The following is a 13092-nucleotide window of genomic DNA, read 5'->3' on the forward strand; positions in this document are numbered from 1 at the left end:
TCTATAACATCCCCTGATTCACTTCAGCCCAGAAGAGAGAGCCCTCCCCCACATCCTGTGGCTCTGATAGCAGGACCTCTGAGGGGAGGAGAGAGAGCAGCGAGCCACCGGTGGTGAGAAGAGTCATCTTTCATTATGTTTAAGCAATGAAACTTGATGGTTGCCCTTCAAGCATCTCTTCTTTTAATATTTGCTTCTGTGATCCTAGATTCACATCCGGCGGAGCAGCAGTCCCACTGAAACCGAGTGCAGCGCTGAGGGACACACAAACGACCCAAGACCCAAGCTCAGAGAGAAAAGTCAGAGATTACTCCACAATTCTTTTACTTTGAAACATCTTTTTTTTCTATGAATTCTAAAGAGCAAACATCACAGTGTCAAACATGGATTATTTGTTAAGTCCTCACACAGAAGGTGATTCTCTGTATTTACCTTCTTGCATGCCCTTCATTCACCCGCCCTGCCCAGGTGAGAGCATAAGCAGCGAGACATCCAACGGCTACCTCAATGAAGCCGAGGTCACCTGGCCGGCCTTCGATGAGGAGGCGGACACTCAGTCGACACAGTCAGCCCACATGGACGTGACTACCGACCCCCAGAGCCACGGCAGCCTGCTGCTCAGCCACAACGAGGCTCTAGCAGGTATTGGAATGGATAAAAACTCACCAAAGAATGGTATGGTGCAAAAATAATAATTCATCTCAGGTGTGTCCCGTCTGGCCAGGTGCCTCCTATTACCTCTCCTGATGGATTAGCTATAGCCAGCTTGTCTTGTGTCTGTCAGAGCAGCTTTTCTCGACCACTGAGCCGAGGTCCTCTGTGTTCCAGCAGCTCTCTGGCTAAGCCCTTTCATCTTTTTAAAAGCTGATGATATTATGTGTCAGCGTGCCTCCCACTCTTTATATTTGTTTGTGGCAGTTATAGGAAAACATTCATGACGTCTCCTGCTTCAACACTTCAGCTTTTATTTGACCCCCCCCTTCCTGATAGTGGTCCCCCCCCCTTTCTAACCCTTCCCACCCCTTGCATGTGAACTTCCGTCTGTGTTGTCCCACCTTGTGATCATCCTGAAGTTTTCCCTCTTCCCTTGTCTTTGTGCTCCCAACCTCAAACCCTGGTTTTACCCACCCCCCCCCCACCTCCTCCCTCCCTCCCCCCTGTTTTTAGGTCCCGAGTGTGCCTTCCCTCCCCACTCTGCACCCCCGTCTTACCACTACGGCCAGAACCCGCCCACCTCACCAGCCCTGCTGGTGCACACAGAGTTCTCGCAGGGCGACCACCCGGACGACAGCATGCATCCGTCTGTGTTACACATGCCACACCACTTGGGTACCGCTCCATAGCTGCCACTCACCATTCATGTTTTGTTTTATTTTGGTTCCAGCTCAATTACTTAATTTAATGCATGCATGCATTTATTTTTATTTTTTGGTCCTCCTTGGATTTAGCTCAAAGAGCGGAAAACCTTTCATTTGATGTATTTTTGGGCGCACTATTCATTTGTGCCGTTTTTTTGGCCTGTACTCCTATTCTCTCCCCATTGTTCTTCGGATGCCCACTAGGTGACACTGTCCTCCCAGAATTCAGCTTGTGCATTTGGATGGTGACATGACTTGTGCCCGTTTCCCAAAAGTTTTTAAGTTCTATTTTGTCCAAATGATAATGATCAGAGTGCTTGGATGCATTCTAGTAAACAACTGCTCAACAATACCACTTTATTTGTCTTTCAACCCTCTAAACTTAAATTGCTAAAAAAATGAAGGTGTTGACATTGTATAAAATAAACTGTGATTCAATTTTTATTAGGTAACGGCAGCGGCATAAAAAAAGTGTTAAACAATTTGATTCTCTAACCCAAATTCTCTTTCTTTCTGGCCATGCAGACAGCAGTGAGTGTCTGGCTGATGACATTAGCATAATTGCGGGCGGGACCTTGACCGGTTGGCATGCTGACTCTGCCTTCGTCCTGTGGAGGAGGATTTTGGGTATCATGGGAGACGTCAACAGTATCAGCTGTCCAAAAATCCATGCCAAGGTCTTCTCCTGCCTTTATGAGCTCTGGCACAAGCTGGCCAAGGTAAGGTGGAGAGGCCAAAAACATGATCACTAACGAGAAAAATATGTACCCACTAAAGAGGTAGTCAGCAATAATGTAAGTGTGCAATGACTAAAGTCCAGTGGCAGATTTTGAGGATTTTTTCTCAGTTTAGTAAATACTATTTTAAGTAAATGGTTATGGCTTTTTATACATTTATATAAACCTTGTTTTTTCACACAGTGATTATTACAACGATTTACATTAATTGACCAAAAACATGTGCTTACAGATCCGGGACAATCTCGGGATCAGTGTGGACAACCTGTCTTCTCCTCCACAGCCAGCCTTCATCCCTCCTCTTCGAATGCTGGCCTCCTGGCTCTTTAGGGTATGAACAAAACATCCCCAAAAACAACAGTCAGGAGTGAAATTTGTCATTAGTAAATGGAATACTTTGCTGCCTTCCAATGAGAAGTTGGCAAAAAATCGTCAGGAAACAGAGTTGGATTGAAACATGTGTTATAATAAACTCTGCAATTATTTCACTTGTTGCGAGTCAAACTATATGTTGACCAGCTGTTTTAAACAATATATTTTAGGTGTTTCCTCTGGAGAATCCCCCAATGCTCAGGAGGAAATTTAATTACAATTGCAGCAGTAGTTATATGTAATAAAAAGGGACAGAATATTTAACTAAAGCAGCAATAGACGCCTCAACACAATGAAAAAAATGCAGTAACTTAATTTTAAATAATGCTTCAGCAAAATCCCAGAGAACAAGAATGTGGCAGATTGAAGTCAAAGTGATTCCAAGGACAGTGACCCAAGCATACCACCCCTCCCCTGTACAGGCCACCATGCTGCCCGCAGAGTACAAGGCTGGCAGGCTGCAGGCCTACAAGCTGATCTGTGAGATGATGACCAGGCACCAGGACGTGTTCCCCAACAGTGACTTCCTGGTGCACCTCTACCACGTCATGCACAAGGGCATCACCAGCGGCGACCAGGTACGAGACAGCAGGTGGCACCGGATGCCCGTTGGCCGGTTGTACTTTAATTCACCTTTAGATGGCGCACCAGTCAAGCGCATGGGATTCACATGCTTTGGCCCCGTTTCCATACTGGGATATAGAACCTGTAGACGCCAATTTGTCATCTACTTTTTCTTGCGTAATGTGATTCAGGTATTCTGGTTAGTTCTTGGTGTTCACATGTTTTCATCGCCGTTACTTTTATTTGGCATTAACTGACTTGGCGATAATGGGACTCGTTGTGGTGCACGGAAATGTAATATTGTTGAGGCTTTCTTTCAGCCGAGGGCAGAAGCCACGGCGTGACAACCAGTGGTGATGAAAACTCCCTCCCAGTTTTGGCATCTTCCACTTCCTTTAGCCACACCCTTCCTTGTATTTAAATCTGTCGCAGCTCCATTCCTCCCAGCCAAAGCTGAGTGGAGATGAATAGATTCCCCAAAAACAAAGGACCCGGGATAAAAGTCTGTGCTGCGTTGTGGTTTTCTTTCTTTTTTCCCGGTGTGTGTGTGTGTGTGTGTGTGTATATGCCTTCCTGGCTGGGTTTCTATTGCGCCTTGGCACAACGACAAGCTTATTAGAATGTTTTCCATGTCGTTAAATAATGTTTTGAGCCCCTGCCGCGTATACGTGATTAATTAAGGATTGACGTCTGTCGCGCTCGGTTAGACTGACATGTCGGCCAGGGGCCCAGAGTAGGCCTGTGTGTGTGTGTGTGTGTGCGCGTGTGTGTGCGCGTGCGGGTGGGGAGCCTGGGGAACGTAGTGTAGAGTAGAGCAATGAGGGGGGCACGTTGAGGGAAGAAGAGGCAACATTCTCCAGCTTTTGTTGTGGCTCTGTATAATGCGTCGGGGGGGCCAGAGCCAGGCTGGCCACTGAAGCATGCTCAAATTGGCCGGAGAAAAGAGTCCTCACGCCACACAATAGAGGACAGCCGCACGCCTGCTTAACATAAGAAAGTGGCTCTTACTCTCCCCCTTCTCCTCCCCCTTCCTCCCTGCCTTCAACCCCCACCCCACCCACATGAACGGAAAAAAAAACATACTTTTTTATGTGCAGTTTACTATCAGCCAAGATGAACAAAGTAGCCTTCACTTCAGGCTGGTATGCAAATGATCTAATATGATAATAGACAGTTATTACATTAAACACTCTTTTTGTAATGTTATATATGTACTGTAAATTTTTATCTCAAAATATTCTAGCATAACAGCTCGGGCATTTCCATTAGTCATCCTTCTTTAATCAAGTCAAAACTTATCTTAACAGCATTTTTTTTTATAAACAACACATGGTTTCCAAGTGTAAATCATCAGCATTAAACTAAGCCTAGAAAAATATGACAGCTCCCTCATAGGGATTCTCCGTCAGTACCAAGGCCAGTGCTATTGTCGCGGTTGTCATCTTCTGGTCACCGGTCACACAAAGGCGTGACCATGGCACAATAGCAGTAATCCAGCTAATAGCTCTACTGTCTGGACGGCCCTAGTCAAGCCTATTGAGTTCCATGCCGCACACAAATAAAGCTTCGTATCCAATTCGTTTTGCATGGGTGAAAAAAAACGTAACACCTGTTAATTGTTTGGACTAAAAGACAATGTTTTAAGTACAAGTGGACGGAGCGTTTTTATTACCAAGACTAGTTCCTAGGTTTTGTATGAATGACGATAAAGCCCGATGTTAGCGTGACGGTTGACCTCTAAGCCACAAACCTGGCTGTTGATTAAACCCTCCACCTCGTGGTGATGCAGGTGGGTTTCAATCCTTCCTCACAGCTCATAAGGGGAAACCCCAAGATATTCATAGGGACGATAAGGTTGAACTGCAGTGTGAAATCAGAGCGTTTTCCAACGGGACATGTCCATATTTAGTGAATAAGACAAAGAACCTTCTGATGAGAGGTGTTACACTGTGCTGAGCCTTCTCACCCCCGAAGCTCCTTGGGTTGGAGGGTCAAATGAAAAGGCGTGGTGTGGCTTTATTCACATCTACACTAATGCACCTTTTGTTGATGTGGGGGCCATTTCCTACCGCCAACACAGAGCCACATGTGGCGGTCAATTCTCATCTCTCTACGCAGCACTCTCAAATCAGGTTCCCTCTACTTACTCATACAATAGAAGAACACTTTGCATGCTACATTTTGTCTAAAATGCTCATTTCAGGCAATCAAGCAACAGTTTGTTGCATGCTAATTACTTCAGTCTGCACTGCACATTACGCTTCAGAGGTCAATTACTAACAAAGTGAGGGTAAAATGGGCCCTCAATCCGAAAGCTCTTCCCACCACTTTCCCTCATGCACTGCATCATGCTGGATTGCCTCTGCCTGTTCTTTCTATTCCTCTTTTGTTAACCTAGATTCCCTGTTTACAAAAGCCTCAGGTGATTAATGTCCCAAATAGTTTGTGCGCGCGTGTGTCTATGTGTCTGTGTGTGTCGGGGTGCTACCGGTCCCTTTGGTTCCGCTAACAGGCTGCTGTCTGAATTGAACTGTGCGATTTACACAAGTTTATGGCCAAGACGGCAGGTGCTTTCAGCCTGGACCTTGCCTTTGTACACAAATATGCACGTGGATGTCTCAGATAAGAGAGGGAACCGTCTTTATTGCAGTACTGAAACAATGCATTCTCATACCGAAAAGGTTTTTGTATAAAAATAAATAAATAATTCCATCGTATTCCATCTGTCGATGAAGAGTAAAAAGAACTATCTACCTTCTGCTAAAAAACCCATTACGAGGCTTTCTGTGCTCTCGTCCAGTGTGGCATCACGCCGCACATACTTGAGCACTTTTTTGCGGTAGAGTGTGTGTCGATGTTGAAAGAGCGTCCATCTGCCACTGAGCAGCTCGTACCTCAGAAAAACAATGCGTGGCTGTAATTACAGGTTTGCTGCTGTGTACATACACAGGACTCACCAAAGTTGAGGTCTTTTGTTCCTCTTCTCCTCGGAGAACACTCCATCTGCTTTCTTTTAGTGACACGTACTGTGCAGTGTCTTACTCTCCTCAACACAATGAAGATCCTAAACTGACCTGTTGGGGGGGCTTTCTACTTGCTATGTCTCTTACATGGTTGCACATTTACCAGATACTGCTGCTTCCCTCTCCCCTCCCCACCCCCATGCTACGGGTGCATTCACACCTGACCTGTTTGGTTTGCTCAAACCCAGAAGAAATCTGTTCAGGGAGCCATCTTATCATCGAGGCATGTCAATTCATGTACGTTACCTTTTTTATGCAAATGACGGTTATTTCCCCTGATTAATACATCAAAATCCGTTACGACTACCGGCCTGTAACCAACTTCATGTTCTTAGGCGGTTCATTGAGTCATTGAGTTCATTAAAACCAGCATGAGAACGGTTCCACAGTACTGAGCCCTGAATCGCTGCCGTATAAGACTCATCCTTCGCCCTACCTCTACCTGTGACACCAAAATACATAAAACACACATCAGTGGAATATGATTGGGTCATGTTGGTCTTGATGATGTTGGAGGAGGATATTTAGCAAAACGGTTCAGTTAACATTTTTTTGCTTAAACCGTATTTTATTAAAAATCCTTCTGAAAAGGACATGGTCCAGAACTGAAATATGACAATGTTCTATTTTTCCCCCTCGGTCCGGACAAAAGGAAAAAAACTACAGTTGCGAAAACACGTTGATAAGGGTTAGGGTGTGGTCATACCAAATATGTATTACCCATCAAAGTGTAGAAAAGCTACTTATAAAGTCTCTTAGTTTTTGTTTGTGATCAGATTCAAGTCTGCTAATAGTCAGAAGAAAAGTTTGACTCCTATTTGTGTGTGTGTGTGTTTGTGTGTCTTTGTGGTTGTCACCAGGATGTTTTGAGCACCATCATCCGTTCCTGCTCCCCCCGTTTCTTCTTCCTCGGCCTGCCGGGCTTCACCATGCTGGTTGGAGACTTCATCACTGCTGCTGCCTGCGTCCTCGGCTCCGACTCCTCGGAGGTACGCGCACGCTTTTTTGAATTCATATTCATCAATGAGGCCTTTACACACAGTTGGCGTAATGGCGTGCAAAGAGGTGATTTGTTTAAAAGCTTGATACACAGTGAGGGCACACAGTCGTTGGGAATTCCCCTGATCCTTTTTCCCCATGAATGAATGTTACCGGTTTTTTTTTTCTGTTTCAGGCTCCCAGGATGGAGGCTCAGACAATCCTGGGCTCCCTCGTGTGTTTCCCCAACCTTTACCGGCAGATTCCTGTGCTGCAGGGTGTGCCTGGCTCTGATGACATCACCATTAGCGATGAGAATATCAAGGTATATGGCCAGCTTGTGCATTTTGCATATAGGTGACATATGAATGTTGTAATTCACCTGCAGTATGAAGAACGAGTGGTTCTCTTAAAATGGCAACATTAGGATCTGTTCGTCCTTTTAATAATGTCAGATATTTGCTTATATCAAAGCGTCACCTGAGAACATGTAGTAAATGTGTTTGTTTAATTTGCGGTTTTAGGATTATCTGGTCAACATCTTGCTAGAGACGGCACGAAAGGAACACTGTGAAGGGGCCAGGTATGACCAGAAGCAACGATGATGCTTATTTTTTACTTTGGACACATTTAGCTATTTGTCTGTATTAGTTTGATGTGATTGTGTGTTTACATTCACATGTTTACTGGTTAGTTTTTTCCTCTGCCTCTGTCACTCAGATGCATTGCTGTGTGCAGTCTGGGTTTGTGGGTGTGTGAGGAGCTGATGCAGAACAACATCCACGAGCAGGTCAAAGACGCCATCAATGTTCTGGCAGTAACACTAAAGGTCAGTGACCCACTCAGGCTCTATCTGCCTTGTTTGTATTGTTACTGCTTTTGTTGTTTCTGTTTTTACCAAGTAAAGTGCCTTTTGAGTACCTTTTTAAAAAAAAGGACTATACATGTATTGTTACGATTATTACCGGCTCATCAATATTATTTGCACTGCCAAAATAAACAGTCGCATCGTCGGCAGTGTTGACGATTGTAACTGTGGCTCAAATTCTGAATAGAAATGATCACTGTTTGCAACTGTGTCTTTAAATATATTAATGGAAGGATCCTGGATTTCATCAGTCTTTTTTTTTCGCACCAGCCCTATAGTGTTTGGCTCTAACAGAAATGATAGTTGATTACATAAAAGGACCGCAGGACAATTTCATCATAGTGAGTGGACGAAAAGTGTGAGAATAAAACATGTCCAATGATGTGACTCATGGGCATGTTTTGGAAGAGCCCCTTTTCTCCCCGAGTGAAGAGATGCAGAGAGCTGGGGTTTTTTTTGTTGTGGTGCAGGTTTTTTTTTTCCGCGGAAAAGGTTTTGGGGCTGTGGCGTAATTTCCAGGCTGCTCGCTCTCTGTAGATGTGGGCCAATTTAAGCAGCTACATCTCCCTGCTTCCTGGTGGAGCAACCCCCCTTCTCTAATGGAGGAGTAATCACTCCCCTGTACAACTTGACACACAGACTCAGCCAGACCCAAAATAGAGGGTATAGGCTGGGTGGGGGAAGAGTGGCACTGAGAGTCTCTTTTCTAAAAGCAGGTGCTGAACTCTCAGGGCCCCTTTTGTTTGGCCATTTCTGCACTCCCCACCGTGTCTGCCCTTGTTACATGTTGAGAGGCATTCAGCTGGAAGAAATGGGAAATTCTATTTCTCAACAAAGAACTTCAAATCACTAAAGAAATCCACATTTGGGGAAAATTGTCCAACGCTCAATTTTTTTTTCACCAGCAATGACCAAAAAATGAAATCATGCAGATTATATGCACAGCGAGGGAATAACTCAACTCAAAGGAAAGAACTTACCAGTTTGTCCCGGTGTACCTTAACGTTTCCCCACTTTCTTCCACTGGGAATATTAGTCACCATTGCCTATGGAGTTATGGTGCAGGGTTGGTATCACAGGCAGAGCTTGGCGCGTGTCCATTCAGAATCAATTAACTCGCTGTCACCGTTGAGCTGTTTAAAGTCACTGTTTATGTTTCGGTCCTTTGTAACGTCTAAAAACAGAAACATTCGTCAACATAGTACTGACCAATCACTTTTCTAGGTCAAACGTTTTAGACTCTAAAAGGCAGTCTCTTAGCCCCTTGATAAATAAAGAAAGCAACAATATCAAGGCCTTCCCTTTAAATGACAGGTATGATATGTATGCTTCATTAATGAAAATAAATCCTCTGTGTGAGCAATGCTTATGATGCTTTCCCTCGTTGACCAGTTGTCATCCTGTCCTCTTGTGTTTTTGTTTTTTGTCCAGTTTGGGAATAAAGCAGTGGCTCAAGTGGCCTGTGACGTGTTTCAGCTGCTCATCTCTCACTGGGAACATCTCCAGAGGCTGGAGCCCACTCTCCCGAAGAAAATCATTGAGGTAACACACTTGCACACACAAACGCGCAGACACACTGGTAAATTGCCAGTAGCCATTAGGGGCCGGTGAAAACATATTATAAGTAAGGTATTGAGTGCGAAATTACTATCAAGTCACTTAAGCCTTTAGATGCGAGTCTTACATGAGTCATTACGCATGCATATGCACACTCAACATCCCGTGGCATCACATCCATTTTAGCACACCGCCCTGACTCAGCTGTTGAATAGGAGTGTGTCATCCAATTATCTTTCTCCTTGATTTGTCCCAACACAGATCTTTGTGGCCACAATAGCCTTTTTGTTGCCGAGCGCAGAGCACTCAACGGTGGAAGCAGACAAAAAGGTACATGTTGGAAAAGAAGGGGACATGGCTGCGATCTAAAGACAGCCATGCTTGTGCATTAGCAGAGGAATGTTTCAGCTGAAGACATTTGTTCTCCTCAGTCTTTCCCTCAGCGATTACCCGTCATATGCACAGTAACAAATGTATGTACCTTATGAGCAAACCTCTTCCTCACGTGTGCAGTTGATGGTGTCCCTGCTGCTCTGCCTGTTGGACTGGTGCATGGCCGTTCCCCTGAGTCTGCTGCTGGAACCCATCACCATGCCTTCGCCGGAAGACCGCACCTCCCACAAGGCCCCGCTGCTGGACTACATCTACAGGGTGGGTAGCGCCTCAGCGGCAGCTGGGAGGTGGGGAAAAAAAGCCCAAAGTTCACAACAAACAAACATGGCCATGTTTTACGACCGTCTGCTTTCCAAATATCTGCTGAAACGTACATAGTCTTTGCTTGCAGACACAATAACTTAAGCTTTGACACCTCCTCCCCCTCCCCCCCCACTGGGCTTGCCAATTTAATTAGACTCACCTCCACCATGACCTCACGACTACGCCTCATTTAACGTAATAGTGGCACAGCAGCAAAAGAAGCCGTTGCCGTTCCATGCGAGAGGCCTTTAAACCCCGTACAACTGGCTTTCAAGTAGTATTTAGTGAATTTGCTTACAAAAGGCCAAATATGCTGTATTTCAGCTAAGGCTCTGTGTTTTTCCCTCTGGCGCTTTATTTTATGGTCTGACCCAGAGGATGAGGGCCAAGCTTCAGGCGCAAATGAATGAGGTATTATTCATTCCCTCCTGTCTGGGCAGATGCGGTCAACGGCAGATCTTTGTAAGGATGTCACCCCTGATAAGAAATGGTCCAATTATTCAAACAGGACCCTTTGTCCAGTTGATAAGCCCAGGCCATAAACGCTTGTCCTGGAGATTTGAATGGAATATGTCTTAATATGAGAGCGACTGCAGCTGCTATGAAAGCAAAGACAATTAGGCGTGATTGGTTGTCTATCAGCACACAAAAGGCATGGCCCCTCCTGGTTTCATTGGAAATAATATGTTAAGCAAGGCATCACAAGGTGTGACAATATTAATGCAATATCAAGATGCCATGGCTGCTAATTATTCTCTTTATCAAGCAGAGAATAGCTTCCCTCGTAGAAGAAAATGTCCCTGTTATTCCATCCTTTCTCAGCATCACTGACAAGGTAGCAGGGAGGGTTCATTTATTTTTCATGCTTCGTCTTCTTTTAATTACAGTTTTATAATCAACATATACCAAGCCTTCAAATACCAGCACAATACATGAACCCAACTAACGGAAAGGCTCACCTCCTGTTTAATCTGTTGATGAGAAAGCTGAAAAAAAAAGTTTTGTTTCCAGTGAGCGCCAGCATGCAGATCGATGTAAAAGGCCACATTGCATTAGAGACCTCATTGGTTCACTGGAGTTCTGCTCAAGCTTCTCCATCTGCTCTTTCAGCTTGGCTCGGCAGCCAGCTGCACCAGTGTGTGTGTGTGTGTGTGTGTGTGTGTGTGTGTGTGTGTGTGCGTGTGCGTGTGCAAGCATTGGTTCTGTTTGCATTATTTAATTTATGTGTGTACATAGGCCTATTCACGTGACAATGCAATATGTTGTCCTTTACCTACAGTATGCACTGTGTGCTACCTTCCAGGAACTGTTGCTATGCGAAGCGCAGTCACTTAGTTGTCAAGCACAGCTGTGCCCCCCCTCCCTCCCATTCTGTCTCTCCACCTCTCCACGGAGGAAGCTCTTTGGGGCTTTGGTGTAGCAGCTGTTTGGTTCAGGTCTTTTCAACTTCAAGCCTTCAATCCCTCCCCCCCCCCCCCCCCCCCCATGCGCCCTGCACTGCTCAGTAGAATTATCCACATACTGTCTACATTGCCCCACACAATACTGTTTCAGATGTCAGGGCCAGCCTGCCTCTCAGAGCGTCTCTCTGCCAAGTTTGAGTGCATGTGTGCACTGAATGGGATTAGCCTTTGCATGGCTTTACCCAAGTTGCTCCACTCTCAATGAGAGGCCCCCTCATTTACATACATTAGGCATATGTTCAAGCCACTCACTTGCAGCACCTTCCCTCCACTCAGATTATACAGTATACAGGTGTTTTTTTCTCTGTGTGACGGGACGTGCATGTTGGTGGTGGGAGCTGAGCACAGGGATAAAGTCCTAATTTAATCAAACAGTGTAAACCTGTCCAGAGCTGTAATCAACTGCCCCAGTGCGTCTTAGCCAGCCTTGCCAACGGATGCCCTGCCATCTGTTATGTAGATCGATACACTCGCACATCACAGGAGAAATGGATTAGTGGCAGTAAAGACCTTCTTTTCACTCCATCTCTCCCTCCCTTCCTCTGTCGCCTTATGATGTAAATGGACCATATATTCCCGTTTCATATGCTCTGGTTCATGTAGATGTGTGACGGGCCTGTGGGCGCGTCACTGTGCAGTCTGACCAGACACCACTGCATCTAACCGGACCTTTTTACACCTCCAAGTTCAGGTTCATTTATCAAAGTGCATTTTACTGTAATGTTTTTAGTTTTAGTTTTTTTTTTTTTTGAAAAGCTACCCGGGTACACTTCTTAGGAATCATCTGAGTCCTTCCCTTCCTTTGTGATTCCTCAGGTGCTGCACTGCTGTGTGTCCGGCTCCAACCTGCACACCCAACAGAGCCACTACCTCCTCAGCCTGTCAGACTTGTCCACTGACTATGACCTCATGCTGGGTCAGGTTAAGAGCTTCGACCCACCGCCCTCCCAGAACAGCACCTCCGACTTTGGCAACCTGCTCACCGTAGCAGAGGGTAACAACATGGAGCCCTCTGGGTTGCTTTTAATTTTTGTTTTGCTACCTGCGGCCCGGCATTCAAAAAATGATGATTTATTGATGCGTAAGAGAAGAGAACCAGTCAGTTAGTAGTGGATGTTATCTGTCACATCTTGCTCATCCCCAGATGACAACCTTCAGCTCCTGCTGTGTTTCTGACAGACCACAGACACCAGCAGCCCTCCACCCCACCCCCCCTAAAATAAATCTCAAAAAGGATTACACCAAACAGCAATTTCTGAGTAGTCAGTCCATTTGGAGCCACTCCATCAAATGTCAATATTTTATTAAAAGTATAAAAAAAGAAATCCGCCATCACAGGGTTGATGTTCGCATTAGTACTCAGCCCTAGAGAGCAGACCTATTATGTGGGTTATATAAATATGTGATTTTTTTTTTCCTTTTCGGTGACCTTGTGATTCCATTAGGCAATCTGTTCCTCTCCCTCCCTCTTGTCCT

General features: G+C 45.3%; 1 protein-coding gene across 4 annotated transcripts in view; it reads left to right on the forward strand.

Annotated features, from left to right (window-relative positions):
* The window catches only part of ralgapa2 (Ral GTPase activating protein catalytic subunit alpha 2), a 72773-nt gene that overhangs the window by 26385 nt on the left and 33296 nt on the right, over positions 1–13092 (forward strand). For all 4 annotated transcript variants that reach the window (XM_037486090.2, XM_037486091.2, XM_037486092.2 and 1 more), the window contains 15 exons: positions 28–113; positions 209–299; positions 469–642; positions 1168–1329; positions 1884–2077; positions 2328–2426; positions 2890–3045; positions 6915–7043; positions 7229–7357; positions 7557–7615; positions 7753–7861; positions 9332–9442; positions 9719–9787; positions 9971–10108; positions 12433–12610. In XM_037486090.2, the coding sequence (XP_037341987.2) occupies positions 28–113; positions 209–299; positions 469–642; positions 1168–1329; positions 1884–2077; positions 2328–2426; positions 2890–3045; positions 6915–7043; positions 7229–7357; positions 7557–7615; positions 7753–7861; positions 9332–9442; positions 9719–9787; positions 9971–10108; positions 12433–12610 (1884 nt within the window). The remainder of the gene's footprint in view (positions 1–27; positions 114–208; positions 300–468; positions 643–1167; positions 1330–1883; positions 2078–2327; positions 2427–2889; positions 3046–6914; positions 7044–7228; positions 7358–7556; positions 7616–7752; positions 7862–9331; positions 9443–9718; positions 9788–9970; positions 10109–12432; positions 12611–13092) is intronic.

This window comes from Pungitius pungitius, chromosome 14 (assembly GCF_949316345.1).
Source record: "Pungitius pungitius chromosome 14, fPunPun2.1, whole genome shotgun sequence".
NCBI classification, from domain to species: domain Eukaryota; kingdom Metazoa; phylum Chordata; class Actinopteri; order Perciformes; family Gasterosteidae; genus Pungitius; species Pungitius pungitius.